We start from the raw sequence: 21455 nt of genomic DNA, 5'->3' as shown, positions 1-21455 counted from the left end.
CTCTCTCATGTATTAATTTATTCAAGCAGCGCGTAGACTCGTGGTCGTGGTCACATTAAAAATAATAAACTCAGACTGAGAAACTAGAAATAGTGTCGGTTTCATACTGATTACTTTATCAAGCAATGTTTGTTTCAACATGCACTCGCTGCATTTAAAAGTAGACACTTTAAACTTTCTAAAGATATATGTCTCATGTCTGTGTATTTTGTTTTCCGTGAGTTTCGGTGCATTTTTACTGACAAAATTCTAAAAACAGTTCGCGGAGAGATAAAGAAAATAATGCCTACACTGTTTGTTTTCCTTATTTTGCAAAAGCACACACTTTGGTTGTTATTGTGAGTGTACACAAAAAGGCAGACAGCTAACAGATGTGATTGATGTATTGCTATTATCTGTACGATCAAAACCGAAAGTGTAATTTAAGTTTTTTTTTCTGCGTTATTAGGAGAAGACCCCTCAAAATCCGTATACGTTAATAGAAGAAAAGAAACACAACTCTAGGGTCCTGCTTAACAAAGTAGCCAATCTAACTAAAAATAAAGCATAAACATGCATTTCTCAACATCGCAGTAATAACTTTATGAACTTTTTCACATGTAAGATTGATGATATCAGAGATAAAATTAGCACAATATGCCTCCTACAGCATCGTACCAATTAGAGCACTGTAAACTGTTAATGGATAAACCTCAAATTTTTTCAACAGTAGTGAGGAAGAACTGTCTAAACTGATAAATTCATCCAAATTAACAACATCTATGCTAGATCCTATACCAACCAAATTATCTAAAAGAATTGTTCTCAGAAGTTTCTGAACTTGTTCTTAACGTTTTGAATTTATCCCTACTATTAGGATACATTCCTAAAACTTTTAAACTAGCTGTCATTAAACTTATTAAAACCACAGCTTGATCTCAAAGAACTAGTAAATTATAGACCCATTTCAAACCTGCCTTTCTATCAAAGATACTAGAAAAAGTCAACTATGTTCCTTCCTAAAAAGAAACAATATTTATAAAAAAATTTAATCTGGATTTAGATCATTTCATAGCACAGAAACAGCACTCCTAAGAGTTACAAATGACCTCCTTCTGTCGTCCGATCATGGTTGCAGTTCTCTCTCAGTGTTATTGGACTTCAGTGCAGCATTTGATACAATCAATCATAATATTCTCCTTCATAGGCTTGAAAATTATGTTGGTATTTCAGGAACTGCATTGACCTGGTTCAGGTCTTATCTATCTGAACATTATCAGTTTGTATCAGTTAATGAAGAGGTATCAAACAGATCAAAAGTACACTGTGGGGTACCACAAGGCTCAGTTCTAGGCCCCTTACTTTTCACACTATATATGCTACCGCTAGGCAATATCATTAACATGGAGTTAGCTTCCATTGTTATGCTGATGATACAAAATTTTATATCTCGTCTCAACCTGATAATTTGTATGAATTTACGAAATTAACATTGTATAGCTGATATAAAAAATTGGATGACTAATAACTTAGGTTTTGCTTATTGGACCCAAAAACCTTACACGCAAAAACCTAGAACACTGTCTAACCCTTGATGGATTCTTAATTCAGTCGTCATATTCAGTCAAAAATTTGAGGGTGATTTTTGATAGCAATCTGTCATTTAAAGGCGAAATTTCAAGCATCTGTAAAACTGCATGTTTTCATCTAAAATTTGTTGCCAAACTTCGACATTTGCTATCAATGTCTGATGCAGAAAAGATTATTCATGCTTTCATGACCTCTAGATTAAATTATTGTAATGCGTTAGGCAGTTGCCCTGTTGGCCTAATTAACAAACTTCAGCTAGTTCAAAACGCAGCTGCTTGAGTGCTTTCTAGAACAAAGAAATATGATCATATTACTCCAGTTCCTTCATCACTGCATTGGCTCCCTACTAAATATGGTATAAATTTAAAAAAAAATTATTGACTACCTTAAAAGCCCTGAACAGCTTAGCTCCCCAGTTTTTGAGGGAGCTCATGGTGTATTATGGCCAATCACGTCCTCTATGCTCAATTAATTCTGGACAATTGATTACTCCCAGAATATCAAAATCAACTGTAGGTAGTAGATCTTTCTCATATCTGGCACCTAAACTCTGGAACAGCCTTCCAAGCACAATTTGGGAAGCAGACACACTCTGTCAGTTTAAAACTAGATTAAAGACACATCTCTTTGCATTAGCATACACATAAAACACAAACGCTTTTTAAATCCAAATCCTCTAAAGGATTGTTGGTCTGCATTGTTTAGGGCAACCGGAGCCGAGAACACTTCCCAAAAGACATTATAATTTGAACGGCATCCGCACTTATGTTAGTCTTTTTTATTTTATTATTCCAGAGGTTTCTATAATTTTGGACCAGGCCATATTCTGAGCAGTTGCTGTGGTGGTCATGGAGGAGTGGAGAGCATGAGACTGATTCCTGTAAGACCCCAGTGACAGACGAGTCCTCGCATTGGTCCTAAAGTGCCAGCCTGTACACCAGCCATTGATCTCTCCCACCTGCAGTTTCTCCACGATGGACATCCAACATTCTACAGCCTCCAGCGCCTAGACTGCAGCTCTGCACAAGACGCTTGGCCATAGGAGAAATGGTCATGCCCAAATGAGCCTGGTTTCTCTTAAGGTTTTTTTTATCCTTCACTTTTGTTTTTCCTCACCACTGTCGCCACTAGATTGCATGGTTTGGGACTTGTGGAGCTGCATGTCGATGGATTGCTCTTCAGTGTTAGGACTTTCAGCAGTGAAAATTAAACCACACTGAACTGAACTAAACTGAACTTCAACTCAGAAAGCTGGACTGACACCGTTTCAATTTACTATAATCTTCTATGTGAAGCTGCTTTGACACAATCTGCATTGTAAAAGCACTATAGATGAATTGAATTGAACAGATCTTTAATGTAGGGCCAGGGAAACCCAACTACAGTGGCACTAGAAGTTGTACTTAGAAATTAAAGAATCAATTTCTAAAATGTAACCCTGGACCAGTCATAAGGGTTCATTTTGGAAATTGAGATTTCTACATCATTTGAAAGCTGAACAAGCTTTCTATTGATATATTGTTTGATATTGGACAATATTTCTCTGAGATGCAATATCTGGAATATGAGGGTGGTAAAACAAAATCTAAATACTGACAAAATTGCCTTTAAAGTTGCAAAAATTATATTCTTATAAATGCACATTATTAATCAAAAGTGAAGGTTGATATATTAACAATAGGAAATTGATCAAAAATATTAATGGAACATAAAAGTCATGCCATTTTTAAAATGGCATTTTGGGATAAAATCTTAAAAGGTGTTAATTTGTAAAAAAAAATAATTTTGTATGGCTGGCTGTGTTTTGTCAATAAAAATGATTAATAACATTGAAATTGTATTTTTTTTCTGACAGTCTTGGATAATTGTTTTATGCAAGTTATTTTATAACTATCAGGCGTATTGTAATGTTTGCAAGGTACACTAACCCTATTGGTAAAAAAAAAATCTGATTCAGTTAAATTCTTTCTGTTAAAGTGCTGAATTTTCACTCTTTACAGTAGGGTCAAGGAACAAACAACTCCTTTGATCTTCAAAAGATCTCTAAGCTCATAGGTGATAAAAGACACAAGAATGCAAAAAAAAAAACGTGCTAGGGAGAAAATTCAGTGTAAGGACAGAAGGGAGTGTAGACAGAGAAGGAAGAGAGATGACCCAGAAAACAACTGAAATATGGGTAATGAAATTAGGCGGTCCAGAGGTTTTAAAAGAAGGCATGATGATTTATTATCAGAAATGCACAACATGATTCAATATTACCTCAAAAGCCTAATTTTGGGGACCATATCTCCACAGACAGAGACCAGGTTGCCTGCTTGACCAGGTCAGGGCACCTCCCTTCCCACCTAATTTACACCTCAGAGTGAGCGAATGACAGCCATAGGTTGGGGTAGCCTAAAACCCCATCTGAAAGAGTTTTTAGCATGGGGGGGGGGGGGGGGTGAATGGGGTAATGTAGTCATTCAACTTCACAATTTGTAATGTTGTAGTATGTCTTTGAAAAATGTAAAAATTATGGTTGGTTCCATTACTCAGATTTTATTATCATTATTTGTTTTGAATACAGAGTTTGAGGTTTACTGTATCATTATTATTGACACCTTACAAATGTTGATCTACCTTTACTATTGCACACATTTTGTAACATTTTATTTTATTTTATTTATTTATTTATTTTTTTAAAGATTTATTTTTGGCCTTTATTAAGCAGATAGGACAGTTTTACAGACAGGAAGCGAAGTGGGAGAGAGAGAGGGGGTAGGGACGGGAAATGTCCACGAGCCGGGATTCGAACTCGGGACGCCCTGAAGTGCTACTGCACCATATGTCAGCGCGCTAACCACTAGGCTATTGCACTGACTTGTAACATTTTATTTATCAAGTTTAAGAGTCTCTTTAATACACAGACACCGGTCGAATGAAGTCACGCTGTGCAGATGGATATTATTGACAGTTCACCCAAAGATGAAACCTTAGCAATATAGCCTAGCCTGCACTGCGTTAGCCTCCTCTGGAAACTACCTGCTTACAAAGACTTCATCGGTTTGTTAAAGGAAGGATCAGTAAAGACTGTCAGAACATGGATCAGTGGATCATGAATCAGTTTCTTCCCCCATTTCACCAGTGTAAGTACGTGCGATTAAAATTGTTGCCTCGTTTACTCTAGCTTGCAAATTATGCATTTAGTTGTGTTTTGTTACTTGTAACCGCGTGTACTGTATCAGGTTAACTCTATATATTCTCATATCGCGTGTAAAGCCACGTTAATATCGCGACGTGTGCCGCTTTGTTTACGGATAGTCAGCTATGTGGGTGTGTGTGTGTCTCCTCTGAGGACGGTCGTTTGTGTGAGTGTCTCCTCTTAGGAGGATTATGTGTGTGTGTGTGTGTTTCTCCTCTGAATAGGGTAAAGCTCTAGGCAAAGGGTGATCACGCCGCCCTCAACCCGATAGTGAAAACGAAAGGGACCCGTTTGTAAAGTGAGGACCGGGGGGGGGGGGGGGGGGGTGGTCGCGGTTGAAATCGAAGCTTGGGGGGGCGGGGGGAGGGGGGGTGTAATCGCGGATGTAACTGAGGACGCGGAGGGTGAGGGAGGTGTCGCCGCCCGGCGTCTCTATTCTGGACGCGCCGGCCCTGTGTGTGTGTGTGCGTGTGTGTGTGCGTGCGTGCGTATGTGAAAAGAGCAAGTAGACTGCTAGGAGATCTCCTCACCAGTTCTTGGACTTTTTGCTTGATAAAATAGTTAGTCGTCAGTATTTTCTAGTCCATCGTCTGTATTTACATTCACCCACTGGCAGCCAAAATCCACTATGAAGCGTGTATGCACTGTGACTACTTTTATATTGTTGATTAGCTGCTGGGCATTTCACTCTGTCTTGCCCTGAAGCATGTCAGTGTCGTCGACCAATCGCAGCAGGCTGTCATCGGTCCAATCAGCGCAAATTAGCTTCGCGCTGAGGAGGGGTTTGGGAACAAATGAACAGCTGAACGATTCATATGGGAGTCGCTGGGATAATTAGGTAAAACTAAATGCAGATTATAAGACCATGAAAGTGTTGTTTGACCTTGCATGCATATTAGACTGTTGTTGGAGACCCTTACAACCTAAATATGACCCTATTTCATGTATCTCTTTAAGTCAATGGTTTAAAAAAGAAGTATTTCTATAAAATGTAATTTTTAAAAGGAAAAATATATCTCACGCATGTAACATTATGCATGAAGAAATACCTTGGGTCAAAACCGACCAGCTGGAGCTTTGGGGCAGGGTGAAAGCAAAGGCAGAGTTTGCCCGAGTCTGCTAAAGAGGTTCTGTTCTGCACAATTGTTTTGTAACCGCACACAAAAGTAGGCTTCATGTTCAAATTAAACCAGAAGCTTTCAGTTGTCAAGAGTTTTTGTTATGTTTAAAGGTGCACGTCTAGATGCATGCATGCCATGTGTGTGTGTGAGGGAGCAAAAAAGCACTCACATCCCAGATATCGCTTGAGCATTGTGTAACAGATGGAGAAAAATCAGACCGACACATTTCATTATTACTAGGGCTGTCAAAGTTAGTGCTTTAACGCATGCGGTTAATTTGAAATATTTAAAGCGTTAATTAACGCAGTGCAGTTTTTTTTTTTTCTGTTGTGCCCGACGTGTGTTTAACGTGCAAAGAAATATGGGTAAAACCAAAGAAGCTCTTTTAGGAGGAAAGTTTCAGTATAAGACAATTAATGTCGGATCACCAGGCTATCCAGCGTTTCCTCCAGAGTTTCATGCAATTTCGGGTGTTTCATTTTTTATCTTTAGACTTTAACTACAGTTTAGCAGTTCACTTTTATTCAGTAACATATTGTTGGTGCCCCGTGACAATTATTGGATGAAAATATGAAGTAAGGACTGCTGGAAGAGTGTTGTTTTAATGGAATTTGATACCGCATAGCAAACAGAAAAAAAAAACCCTAGATTTCGGGACTCTGATGGTCCTTTAAGGTAATCAAAAATCGCTGCTTACATTGTAGACTCTTAATCAGAGTATTATCTTAATCATAAAATCGGAGTATTGGTGTCCATGTAAATCTACTCAGTGAAAGTGCCAGATGATGTCGCAAGCTGTCAAAGACAGCCCATTCCTCTGCCTTTAAGTTGATTCCATGCGCCCTCAAATGTTTTATTAGGTTTGACGTGTTCCCCCCCTACACGCAACTTTTGTAAAGCGTCTGCTTCACATTCCTGTGCCAGAATCCTTGCTTGTAAAATATAGCCATACCTTTGAACATTTAGTTTAGGCAAATTTGATAAACGCGATTGAGCATGTTGATGAATTTGAAGGGATCCCTCGCTCATCGGGTGTGCTGTACTGCGCGCATTGTCTGTGTGTGTGTGTGTGTGTGTCTTTGGTACATGTTTTTGATGTACCCCATGACACATTGTCCCCCGATAATGTCAATAGACTGGACTGTCTTAGCAAGTGGCTAAATGTTAAGGAGGACTAAGCAAAATTGTTTCTACTTTATAATTAATGTTTTCAACTCGCAATACAACTTTACAATAAGTACAACTGTTTGTTTTCAATACTTTATTATTATGATAATTTTCCAGTTTCCATATTTGCAATGCCTGTATTTTGGATTTTATTGTAATCCACTTAGACTCCAACATGGAAGTCATTTTTATTTGTTATTGGCATTGATTGTTTTGAAATTCAAATGGCACTTACATGCCTGTGTTTTTATTTCTGTAATAAATATGGCTTTTCGTGATTAATCATAATTATTTTACAAAAAAGTGTGATTAATCAGTTTATTTTTTAATCAATTGACAGCTTTAATTATTACATAAACTTTTTAAGCAGCCCCCAGAAAACCACCCAACTGGGAGGTCACGTCACATACCTAAGCAATGAGTTACCATGGTAACAATCTTGATAGGCTAACTTCAAAGACTTTTCAATCTCACAAATGAAAAGAACTGGACCTTTCTTTTAATAGCTATTTCTATATTTTAAAATGTAGGGAATGTTGTTGTGTGTTTATGTCCATGTTCTTGTTCACAAGTAGACAGCTATTTTTTTTTTTTTTTTTTTGAGTATACTGTTGTGTGTTGTTGTATTTTGCACTGTCTGTATTTTGCACTATAGTTGTATTTGCACTGTCTGAAGCCAGCACCTAAGCTTTTCACTCATAACACGTGCTGCTTATAATGTGACAAAAAAAGTGATTTGATTTCATGTTTGTGTTATATAGTGTTTAATGATGAGTTATTGGAAGTATGTCAATCTTCTTGGTATTAAAACCCTTAGAAGTGTTGCTTAATAGCGTAGACTCAAATACCATCACTAAAGTGTTTGATATGTATGCACAGCTAATGTGATTTAGAGAACAACTGTATGCATTGTATTTTGGTACTTGTAACACATGTTGAGATTACCTCTCTTGAAGAACTTCCAGGCCAGCACACAGACACACTGCATAAGCCACAGACAAAGAACTATGCGAGTTTGATTTAGTTATCAGATATGCTAGTTTGTCATGTCCTTTGTTAAAACAAGATGATTCAGTTTTCTTTTTTTTTGTACATAATATAACTAACATTGGGATTAGTCATCAGCTTGGCACTCACTGCAGGTGAGGTGAAGAGGGTGGATCAGTGCTGATACAAGTAGAATATTAAACAAGATTTCATTGAAATATAAAGTAATAGCGTAAAATGAATTTCATGACAGAACTTAATGACTTAATTTTTAACTTGTTTTAACCTCCATTTCAACAATTATTTAAGGTATTGAGATAAAGACTTCTTAATTTTCATTGTTAAATGTTGAAAATGCCTTCTATTTGTTATGAAATGTTATACATTTTAATTATGAATAGTGTAGTTTAGTGCTGTTTTATATGTGATTCCATACTTTCAGTCTGCGACTCAAGTTCTCCATAGTTCCACCATCAGAAGCTTCTCCAATAAGCGTGAAACTGTTTGTGCTTTCAGCTGACATCATCCTGCAAAACACAAATGGCTTATTATTGCAGCATACCAGCGCCAACCTATAGCTCAATGTGAATGAAACAGTAATTTGCATTCACACACACACACGCACACACGCATATATATATTTATTTATTTATTTATTTATTTATACAACAGTTCTGTCTGGTTCTTAAATCTGATTAGCTGATAGCCGTGCAATATTTTGCCAATAACAACACACACAGGCCTTTTCACCCTTTACCTTTGTGTATTACTCTGACCACATACAGTCAGCAACAAGCAGACAGACACTCTACAGTTTGACAAATATTACTGCTGTTAGACAACATAATGTACACCTTTGAGGCTTTTTTTAGTCGAGAATGTAGTTGTTTAGACTGCAACTATGCAGAATAGTGCCCATTAATTTTAAAGAATTTATAAAAATTCATAAGATTTATAAGAATAGTGCCTATAAATATTTTAAAACATTTACAAATTTTAAGAGAGCTCGTTGGCGGCCATTAGCCGACCAAAGACGATTGACGTTTTCTATCCACAAGATGGCAACAGAACGCATAATAAGCCCTTACACTTAGAAGATTATAACAGTCTGATTTATAACTACAGCTGATCAAATCACTATTGAACTGGTAAGCATACCTGCCAACACTACCCTTTATATATATATATATATACACATTTTGTGCATTTTGTGTTTTTCAAAAAACTCTTCCAGGTTTTCCAGGACAGTACAAACCCTGTTTTTCATAATAGTCCAAAGATTGGGCATGTCAAATAATCAAACAATTGTCTTTCATGTTGTCATTATGGTGTTTGTTGAATCGAGGAAAATCATGAATAAATCCATTTTTGAAATAAGGCGTTTACATCATAAAATGTGTAAAAAGTGAAGCACTGCAAATAACACGTGCAATGTATTTCATAATTGTTATAAACCATTGGTTTGATTAAAGATTGTAATATTTTAATTGCCAACCATGCAGTTATAACTAGAACACGTTAAGATGTTAAATTAACATCATCATACCTTGCAGGTGGTATAAATTTTCGAGCCACACCATCTTGTTTGTTCTCCAAAAAGGTCTCCTGAAATTACATATAGATTATTAGACAATTTAAAATAGATTAACAAAATTCAAGATTACGTTTCTTACAATATCTTACAAAACTAGGAGGTAGATGCCATACTGTTGATGGTATACAGTGGTGCTATGCACTTTTGAAGGTGGTTGTTAGGGAGCTGCTAGAATAATAGATACTTTAGTTTATTGGCTGTAGCTTTAATGGCTCGTTTCCACTGACTGGTACGGTACAGTTCGGTTTGGTACGGGTCACCTTTATCAAGCTTGCGTTTCCACTAACAAGGGTACCCTTTTGGTGGGCGTGGTGTATGACAGAAAGTTTCAGTCGACGTCATTCTAGCTCGAGGAAATAGTCTACAATAAAGCTGTACGGGTCATTCACATATCATATGAGAAGCACTTCTCATAAAACAGATGCTTCATACACATAAATACTTGTGTAGAAATGTTTATTACTAACTTTTCAATGAACATGAGTTGATTATAACTGCAGATCAAAGACAGTGCGAAACAGCCTACTGTAACGTCTGTAATTATATTAAATAACTAAATAAATGAACATATATAAACACATACAGCCCCTTACAGTCTCCGATATGTTCCCAACTACAGAAGAACTACATAAAGTAGACATTTCGCCCGTATTTAATGTGCTCCTTTTTTTCCGGCTTCTCCTTTGTTTCTTCACGCTTCACTCTCGTGTTTGTCAGTCTCTGACAGGATCGGTTTTCAAAAGCACGTCAATAATCAAGCGCAGGTTATTATCATCAGCTCAAGAAGTTTGTTATTTCAGATATAATGTTAGACGCGCGACGAGCGCTAGCAAGAAAGCGAAACCGCTCGCGCCTCAGACTGGCTCGTAAAAAACTACGGGGCACAGAGTAAATCTGCTCTTCTTCTTGGATTTGTGGCTGTCCATCAAGACGACGACAAGGTTTGTTTGAGCCCAGATTGACCATGGCTCGTTATTATATATATTTATAATTCCGCTAAAATCTCTCGCTGTGTTTTTTTAAACATGGCGGGTTTGTTGTTTTCATTCTGGCTTGTTGCGTAAGCGAATGACGTATCTCTGTAAACCAATAGCGTTCAGCTGCGCGTGTGGCTCCGCCTTTTGGTACCCTTTCTCGTGTTTGGTACCCTTTCGAAAGGGTGCCGAAAAAGTGGTACGGTACGGTTCGGTACGCTTTTTGACAGTGGAAACGGCCATAAAAGCGTACCAAACCAAACCGAACCGTACCGTACCATACCACTCAGTGGAAACGGGCCATAAGGCTACTAGCTGCTAGTCAGAAATTTTACTATAAATACAAGGTTCTGTCATAAAACTCTATTAGGTGAACAGGCTGATAGGTCAAATCTAATCTGCTCCTACTACATCAACTAAATGTTGCAGGTAATTGATTGCTGTTGCCTCAGGAGTTGTTTGCACTAGCAATTGCATTAAGTTTTCACATGAGCCACCTAAAAACAGCATAAGATAAAATAACTTAGACAATAATTATGACAATTATCTTTTACTTTATTCATGTGGCGTTGGTCTGCTTATTGTTCTAAGAAAGCGTTCATATGCATCAAATCAAGCTTAATATATATAACTTTTGTGTATCTAAACTCAATGTAATGTGCCAGTAACTACATCATGACATACAATTTTAACAAAGTTGAGACAGATGACATTTTGTAGCTCAAGGAGCTGCTGATCCTTGGATCATACAAACCAGGATCCCACTCTTGAATGATTACAGATGGACTTTATTGACTGCTAATAATGACATGATTAAGTATACACTGCTTTGTGCTTTCTTTATCCATACACACATTTAAACTTCTCATGAAAACTTACTGCCTAATAAAAAATAGTGTTTACGCATATTAATTTGTTCTTAAACTCGTTCTGTGTTTGGCTCTGTTCAAAATTACAGTCCGAGTGCACAAGGTTAGTAATTTGCATAAACATCCCCAAACCAGTTCTATATAAGGACTTTCCACAAAGTAGCAAAAAATTATAAGACAACAAACTATGAATTGACAAGAGACCACGTACCAAAAACACCCCCCCCCCAAAAAAAAAACACCAAAACAAAAACAAAAGAAAAAAACTTTAACAGTAATGAAGGTTTTGATGTTGGATGTGAAACATGCTTTCAGTTCTGCTGACTTTAAAAGACTTTTTATGATGCTAGGTAACCTCTGTATCAGTCTGTATCACTTCTTCAGCAAATTTCACATTTACATTTACTATCCTCCTGGTCAGATTAGTGCATTTACTGAAGAATTGGATGGGCTGCTGTCCCTCTTTCCAAAGAATGACAGGCCCCTTAAAGTATTAGGTGACTTCAACATTTATTTGGACAAACCTTATGCTACAGATTTCCATTCTCTCAATACATAATTTAACCTAAACCATCTTACACAAGCACACAAAATTCTGGCTTTCAACCTGACCTTATTGACACAGGACATTGTAATTCTGATGAAGTCACAGTTGAACCATTGCACACATCAGACCACTTCAGCATTACTTTCGAATTACTGCTTCCCAAAACAGTATCCAAACTTCTCCAACCTGCCCATCCCACAACCTGCCTTGTAGACCCAATCCCCTCACACATCCTCCAGGGCATTTTCCAAGCCCCACAGCACATCATCACACTGACACATTCCCAACCACTCTTTTAAATATTATATATTTTCTATTTACAACACACCACTGGGAACCATCATCCCATCATATGGTTTATCTTATCATTGTAATGCTGATGACACACAGCTCTATCTTTCATTTCATCCTGATGGCCCAACAGTAGCTACAAGGATCTCGCACTGCCTGGAGGCTATTTCAACTTAGATAAAAGACCATCACCTATAGCTTAATTTGGATAAAACTGAACTTTAGCTGATCAGCTTTCTTTCAAATAGCACATTGCTAATACAGCTCAATAATGCAGATTTGCACTTTTTTTCACATGGGAAAAATCAGACCCTTTCTAACAGATCATGCTGCACAACTTTTAGTTCAAGCTCTTGTCATTTCAAGGCTGGACTATGGCAATGCTCTTCTAGCTGGACTTTTAAAACCTCTACAAATGACCCTGAACCCAAATAAGCCCTAGTAACACCTCTTTCTATCTCTCTGTATTGGTTACCATCAAGGTCCGTATTAGGTTCAAATCATTGATGCTTGCTTACAGAACAGCCACTGGCACTGCACCCTCATACCTCCACCTGATCCCCCGGCCAGCACCCTATTCAGGCTTGGCAGAGGAGTGCAACGGTTTTCTGCTACAGTGTTTGCTAGTTTTTGAAATGTAACCCTTACAATACCCTATAGATTATTCCAAGATTGATTTCCCTGCTTAAAGGCAAGGTGCTGTGTTGGGCGAAGACATTGTTGGGCAGAGACAAAAAAGGTGCAGTGACTCAGTCAATAAAACTGTTTACAGATCATTTCCAGGTGGTTTTTGGTTGTTCCACTGAAAAAGCATGCACCAGTGAACAGTTATACCATCTGAAACAAGGTCGCAGCCAGTCAGTGGGATGAACGAGCTCCGATGACTTACTGCTACGGTCTCGAACCTCACCTAAGAAAGCAAATAGCTGCCTGTGTTGACTCTTTTGGTCTTGAAAACTTTATTCAGTTGTCTATCCGATGTTCATCCCACATGGAAACCTGTAGTAGAGAACACCCCAGTACATCTAATCATCCACTCCTCCATCAGCCTGTGTCTAAGACCACTCAAGAATTCAGCCCCAAACCAATGATCCATCGGCTGATCCGGGGTCTTTGCCTGTATTGTGGAAAAGTGGGGCATTTCCTTATGCAAAAGGCCATGAAGAATGTAGAAAAGGCCTCATCACAAGCATACTTTTTCTTTGTAGCCAAGAAAGATGGGGGTTACGTCCCTGTAATGATTGATTGTGCCCTAAACAAGGTCACCGTAAAAAACAAATACCAATTTCCTTTGTTCTAACAGCCCTAGAACATTGAAGACTGAATTTTCACAAGCTTGGACCTCCGCAGCACCTATAACCTCATCAGTATACAAAAGGGTGATGAGTGGAAAACAGCATTTATTACCCCTAGCGGCCACTATGAGTATCGTGTGATGCCCTACGGATTGGCAACTCTAACTGTTTTCCAAAGTTTCATGAATGAGGTACTTCGTGAGTTGCACAGGTCCTAACATGGCTCCATGACTTCACTGTTTTCCTGAATGCTGAATAGTACTTTTCTACCATAAATTTATCAAGAATTACAGCAATATTTCCTGTCAACTTGTCTCCTTCGAGGAAATCCCAAGTGTCTAGTATTGACTGAAAAAGCAGTTAAAGCATTCCACACATTGAAGCATCTGTAAAACGGCATTTTTCATCTTAAAAATGTCGCCAGACGTCAACATATGCTATCAATGTCTAATGCAGAAAAGCTTATTCATGCCTTTAGGACTTCTCAGTTAGACTATTGCAATGCGTTACTAGGCGGTTGCCCTGTAGGCCTAATTAACAAACTTCAGCTGGTTCAAAATGCAGCTGTCCATACTCCATACATAATCTATTTTCAATGATTCTAACACAACGCACCCGTACCTGTTTCAAATCACTAGATCCAATTATCACAACATTCTACTGGAAAAACAAGATCTCAATAATTAAATTGACAACCCTATAGATACCAAAACCACATGGAAGATTAGAAGCACCATTTTTTTTACAATGATTTTCTGGCACATCAGCTCCAAAACATACACAAATGGATCCAACCTAACTCATCTAAATACACATGGTAAGATATCGAACAATCAATCTGTAAGGATACTAACATTTCAGAATTACCTTTTCACAGTCAAACAATCAAAAATCGTTTCTGTTTTAAATTGCCAATAATAGAAGCAACCCTGACAGCCTGGTTGATATTCTATCAAATCAAAAATTCCCCACTCACGCCATCTAAACACATCCTGATCTGGAATAACCCCGATTTTACATCTAACAAAAAGTCACTCAACTTTCGCACTTGGGCAGAAAAGGGCATCACACAACTTCATCAAATCTTTTAATAATACTAACCCATTTTGTGCCATTGCATTTTTGCCTCTAAAGGGAGCATTTTACCAATCTCCCCTACATGTTAATCATGGAAGCATCAGGCTAACAACATGCTAATCGAGTTGCTAGCATTATGCTAACATGATTAGCATGTAGGTAGTATGATGCTGATCGTGTTAGCATCATGCTAACAACAGGCTAATCGAGTTACTAGCATGATGCTAACATGAAGCTAATCATGTTAGCATCATGCAAGCAACAGTGCTAGGGTGTCATGAGTGGTTGTTAGGTGGTTGCTAGGTGGTTGCCAGGGTGTCCTGAGTGGTCGCTAGGCCCTTACTAAGGCATTACTAGGCCGTTGCTAGGTGGCTGCTTGGCGGTTGCTAGGGTAATTTGGGTGGTCGCTAGGCAGTTGCTAGGGTACCCTGGGTTGTTACAAGGCAAACTTGATCAAATATTCATACTTGGTAAGCATTTCTAGCAAGCCATAGCATTTGGCTAGTCAATATTAGCATGTAGCTAGTCAATATTAGCATGTGTAGCATACAGGAAGTTTGGTTTGCTAGCATGAGTCAAACGAGCCAACCCCCATGTCTCTACGATGCGCTGATGCTGAGATATAGCTTTGTTTTGTTGCTATGGGTGTGGTTACAAAGTGAACTTGAATGTGGTTGGCTGCCTAAGTCAAATCAACCAACCCCCATATTTATATGACACTGCTATGCAAAGATATGCATCTAGGCCTATTTTAATGGAAGTCTATGGAATCAGTTTGGGGGGCGTGGCCTAAGAGCTTCATTGCCATATTGAAAAGCTGATTGGTTGAGTCAAGTGAACCAACCACCAAGTCTGTATGATACTGCTATGCAAAGATATGCATTTAGCCCTACTATAATAGAAGTGTATGGGATCAGTTTGGGGGCGTGGCTTGTGAGCTTCATTATCATATTGTGATGCTGATTGGTGCCTGAGTCAAATGAGCCCACCCCATGTCTCTATGACACTCCTATATAATGTTATAGATGTGTGACATTTATAATGAAAGTCAATGGGATCTACAATAAGACAACCCACCCCATGTTAAGTCAATGAGGCAGTTATTGAGGGTCTTTAAATGGTTGGGGGGGGGGGGGGTTGTGTGGGGGCTTGAGAGCTTATTATCATATTGGGACGCTGGTTGGTTGCTTGAGTCAAATAAGCCCATCCCCAAGTCTGTGTGACACTGCTATGTAATGTGATTGATATGTGACATTTATTATGGGAGTCAATGTAATGAATGGGAGTCAATGAGCAATGTTAAATCAATGGGACCACTTTGGGACGTCCTAGCACCTCAGGGTTACAACTTATACCCCATTTCGGGGTAGGTTCTTACTTAGGCTGCAACCCCCTACAGATGATGTGAATCCCATATTTCTACAAAATTCACACTCGACGCAGTGATTCGTCAAAGTTCGGCTCAATGTTAAGTCTATGGAGACTTTGGGACATCCTAGCTCCCCAGGGGTACAACATTTAACCCCTTTCGGGGTATGTTTTTACCCGGAATGTAACCCTTTCAAGATGTTGTGAATCCCATATTTCATAATAATAATCCCATATTATATTTTATATTATAACCGGGCCAAAGTGGGGCTTTCTCGGGGCCAGCAGCCCGCCAAATACCTTGAGCCAAAGAGGGCCTGCTGGGGCTTCGGGGCGGAGTGAAAGGAGAGGCGGACGCTAGTTAGAGTACATGCGCCAAACAAATAAACAAACAAATAAATAAGGGAAAGAAAACATCTAGCCTTATAGGCTGGGGTCTTTTTGTGTATGATCACCCTTTTGTTTCCCTTTTAAATGAAAGGCTGTTGCATAAAATAATAAAGTTTTCATTTATAAGTGACTTTTCTTTGCTGCGTCCTCCTTGATGTTTCAATAACGCATAATAGTCTTTACACCATATCAAAGACACAGAAGCCAGTAAAGGTTGTCGAGAGTTTTTGTCAAGTTTAAAAGGTGTTAGATGCCTGTATGTGAATGTGAGGCCAAGCAAAAAAAAAATTTTTTTCAAAAATTTGCTCCTTTACAGCTCTGTTGATGCCGCGGCGGCTTCTTTCTGTTTTTATTTATTTTGGAGATAATACACAATATGAATACAACAGAAAAACATAAAACTTAAATTTCGTGTCCACTTTTGTAGACTCAAAACAATAGTGTCATATCTTGATAAAATAGCCTAAGCTATATTGAAATAATTTAAATAATAATAAATATCGGATATAATAAAATCACATAAAATAAACAAACCAATATAAAACAAATAAAAGTTAGCTATAATAATTTAGGTATATACAATACATAAATCAAACCGTTTTAAAGCCATATTAAACTTTCATTTTACAACGGCCTATCTGAAAAAAAGATTTTAGATATTTTCGAAAAACAATAAACACTGGAGGAGGTTTGAAATATTAATTATAAAGTATTTGGATACGATGATTTTAAATCAAATCGTGCAAACAGAGCATTTTTTGGGTGAGTGAAAGCAGAAACTAGGCTACCTTTTTTTCGGTCTCTCAGTCCTGCGCAATGCCGCATTACAAAGGCATCAGGGAAAACTGAAAATACAAAATGTGTCTTATGTCCCCAAACAAGTGTTTATGTTTTTATATGATGTGGTAAAAATGAAAAATGAAATTTTAAATACACGTAGAGCTTTATTAGTGAAAAGCTGCTAAGCACAACGAAACATAGGCTATATTTTATAACTTGCTCTTATGTGCTGAAACACTTAACACTTTAATTAAAGATCACAGAATAATATGCAACATCTTTAAATAAAGAGGAATCACCTATAAAGTGTCATATAGCCTATAGGGCAAAATTTATATGTTTCAGGTCTCTCTAGAAATTTGGGCTGAATGTTTGACACCGTCTTTCTAAATGAGGATGTTATAAAATACATTTTCTACCAAGTTATTAACAGAGAATTTCTGTGGTTTTATATTATGGATGGTTTGCTCGGTCGGTGAGTAAATGAATATGATGAATGGAAACACACAGGCATGTGCATAATATATATGGGTTGTGTGACGCGATGCGAGCTAATAGCCCAACAGTGGAAACGCGACATGATTTCGGCGTCACTGCTCAACCTCCCGGGCGATTGGCCTGGCCCGATAAAAGCCCTGGCTTGCACCGGCCCGACAGTGGAAATGCGGCTAATGGGGCCAATGTAAGTCAATTGGGACGTCCTAGAGTCCCAGGGGTACAATTGCGGGGTATGTTCTCACTTAGGCTGCGACCCCCTACAGATGTTGTGAATCCCATATTTCGACAAAATTCACACTCTGCGCTGTGATTCGTCAAAATTCAGCTCAATGTTAAGTCTATGGGACTTTTTAAAACCCTGACCCCTTATAAAAGTCATAGCACACCATTCCCGATAAAACCGGACAATTTGACACCACTTTCAAGGGTCTAGTACAAAAACTGCGGGACTAGTTACGTGCCGAAAAAGTGAACGGAAGATGGAAGAATAATAATAAACCGGACCTGGACAATTGTAATAGTGGACTTTGCCTAAGGCAAACCCCACTACTACAATTACTACTACTAATAATAATAATAATAATAAAAATAATAATTAATTCTTCAGATTTTTTTTCTAGCCTCTTTGGTTAACAAAAAAGTACACTTGAAAATTCCTGGATAGCAACAATAGCCAAAATATATTCAAATTAATTTAATATGGTCCGCTTCTGGTGCTTCACACCTTTTTTTTTTTTTTTTTTTGCTCATTTTTATTTCAGGAATAAGGTCCAAGATTTAGATTTAGTTACCTGTAATATGTTTTCTCTGTTTAAAAACAATACAGTAGTGAAAGAAGTCTTCTCTTACATCAGATTATAGTCCCACCGAAGCAACAGCCGGCAAATTATTCCGTTTGGTCTTAAAGCCTTTTTCAATGGATTATTTTCATTATTTATGATGGCAGAGCAGGCAAAATAGGACAAATGAGCTCATATATGGGACAAATTCTGGGCCTTTGTCAGTGAGGGTGGGTATTTCGAACCACCTGAACCCCCCTCGCTACTGGCTTGAAAAGTTAGAACATGTTTTATGCTTATAGTAAACATGTTTTTAGGCAAGGCAAGGCAAGTTTATTTATATAGCACATTTCATACACAGTGGCAATTCAAAGTGCTTTACATAAACAGGAATAAAAGAAACAATTATAAGAGAAATAAAAACAAACATAAAAATGGTAAGAATAAAAATAAAATAAAATAAAAGCTGATAAAATGTGTTATAAAAGAATTAAAAAGAAGAGAAAAACATAGTAGTTCGATCTGTCGGACGTAGCACAGTGCTCATTCAGTAAAGGCACAGCTAAACAGATGTGTTTTCAGTCTTGATTTGAACGTGCCTAATGTTGGAGCACATCTGATCATTTCTGGAAGCTGATTCCAGCAACGAGGGGCGTAGTGGCTGAAAGCCGATTCACCCTGCTTTGACTGAACTCTTGGGATTTCTAATCTATTTGATCCTAAAGATCTGTGTGATCTGTTAGGTTTGTATTCAGTGAGCATATCTGTAATGTATTGAGGTCCTAGGCCATTTAGTGATTTATAGACCAGTAATAATACTTTAAAATCTATTCTAAATGTGACTGGGAGCCAGTGTAAAGACCTGAGGACAGGTGTGATGTGCTCTGATTTCCTGCTTCTGGTCAGAATTCTGGCCGCAGCGTTCTGGATGAGCTGTAACTGTCTGACTGTCTTTTTGGGAAGGCCAGTGAGGAGGCCATTACAGTAATCCACCCTGCTGCTGATAAAAGCATGAACAAGTTTCTCTAAGTCTTCACTGGAAACAAAGCATCTAATTCTTGCAATGTTTTTGAGATGATAGTATGCTGATTTACTAACTGCTTTGATATGACTATTGAAACTCAGATCTGACTCCAGAGTCACACCAAGATTCTTGACCTTATTTTTTGTTGTTTGACCCTTAGAGCCAAGGTACGCATTCACCTTGAGAACCTCATCTCTGTTCCCAAACGCAATGACTTCAGTTTTCTCTTTAATAGAATTATGGCTGTAAAAGCGCACCTACAGGTGTTTCAGGCACAGGTTAGATTTTCTCCAGGTCATCATTTATTTTGTTCATATTAATTTTGTCAAAAAAATTATTATACCTATCCAGTTTCATCTGGAATGCATCCCAGACCACCTTCTGAAGTAGTTTGAGCTTTCGGATTTATATCCGATCAAAATAAAACGAATGAAGGGACCAAACAGCCTCAAAAACACAGAGATGACGGGATTAGTGCCTTTTACTGTGAAGTGACATGACAGCTGAGGACTCCGACTGCCATTAAAGCCTTCGTTGGACAGCTTTAAAAAAAAAAAAATGTTAAAAATAGGGAAAGGGAGGTCATGTACTGGACAAGTCAATAAATAGACAGGACGTCCTGGCTAATGCGGCCAGTTAGCCTAGAACCAATAATGACGTCGCTGCCAGCCTTTTCTGCCTTCTTGCTCTTTTCGACCCACAGCGTTACTCAGTATAGGGAGCGCAGGGCACAAAGTAATGCAAGGTTAAATGTAACACAGAGTTTTAAGGTATTTGCTCAGGATTAAGCATGGCATGCTTCTGAGGTTTTCACCACAGTGTCAGCAGACGTCTTCCTGCCAATTATTGAAAATTTTCTGCAAAATTTGGATGAGAAAGAGGACAAACCATTTTTGCAGCATAAAAGTATTTTTTATTATACTCAATATTTTTTTTATTTAAAAAAAAATCTGTGAAAGTATGAATGTAAAATCTTATATTTTTGTGATAACCGTTTACTAGGCTAAAAGATTAAACCATTTTGAAAGATGTAAGAAACACACAGTGACTGCTAGCCAGTTTTGAGGAAAACATGACACAGTGGGGTTAGTTGTAACAGGGGTGTTACAATTAAGCCACACACTGTTGGACATCAATTAAACAAAGAAAATATATTTTTTAATTTTGAGTGTAATGTTGGTAACTTTTTAAATAAAGATGTTTTTTAAAAGAAAATTGTTTGAATAGAATTTTTTATTGCTAATAATGCAAATAAATGCATGGTATATTAATGGATAAATGGATAACAATGCAAATAGATTTAAATGTGTTTATCCAATAAACCAATAAATTCATAAACATACTGTGCTATGTAGAATAAAAAAGAAATGAGCCAATTACTAAGGAAATATAGCTACTATTTTAAGTAAACTGAATTTAAATTAATTGTGTGAAATCTACCTTTAAATGCATGTGTTACAACTAACCCCCTGTCTGTTACAACTTGCCCTGCAGGTGGGGTAAATAGTAAAATTTTTACTCATGGCACTTTTGGCAATACTGCACAGAAACCATAGGTCCGGCGATCAATTCCAGTGCTCATTTGTGGGAGAGGCTTGTGTGTTGTTAGTGTAAAAAAAAAACAAAAAAAAAAACCCATGTCTAACCCCATTACTTTGTTGATTATTTGACCAAAACCAAAAAGTGTTACTTTGTGCCTGCTCTCCCCTATCCATGGATGTCGCATCAAAGATTCAAATGTTACCACTCAGTGGGAGTAAATAGATATTCCAAAATCGGCCTGTGCCCATAATGCCCGTTTTGGTGTAATCCGGCCCTGCATTGTATTATCGAACGCATATTCGTACATCTCTAATAAAGTATCCGTTGATTTGTTGCGTTCAAGCAAACATGGCCGATGAGCGGACACACATACACATACTGCTGTGCAACTTGAATGTACAG

At 37.8% G+C, this 21455-nt stretch overlaps 1 protein-coding gene across 2 annotated transcripts in view; it reads right to left on the bottom strand.

The window, feature by feature from the left end:
• Positions 1-21455, bottom strand: part of becn1 (beclin 1, autophagy related) — a 102050-nt gene that overhangs the window by 50751 nt on the left and 29844 nt on the right. For both annotated transcript variants that reach the window (XM_056470080.1, XM_056470081.1), the window contains exons 4-5: positions 9572-9630; positions 8462-8552 (exon numbers count right to left, since the gene is read on the bottom strand). In XM_056470080.1, the coding sequence (XP_056326055.1) occupies positions 8462-8552; positions 9572-9630 (150 nt within the window). The remainder of the gene's footprint in view (positions 1-8461; positions 8553-9571; positions 9631-21455) is intronic.

The sequence above is a fragment of the Danio aesculapii genome, chromosome 12, assembly GCF_903798145.1.
Source record: "Danio aesculapii chromosome 12, fDanAes4.1, whole genome shotgun sequence".
Taxonomy (NCBI): Eukaryota; Metazoa; Chordata; class Actinopteri; order Cypriniformes; family Danionidae; genus Danio; species Danio aesculapii.
The sequence above is the reverse complement of the archived record's forward strand: the minus strand, read 5'-3'. Positions and strand labels throughout refer to the sequence as shown.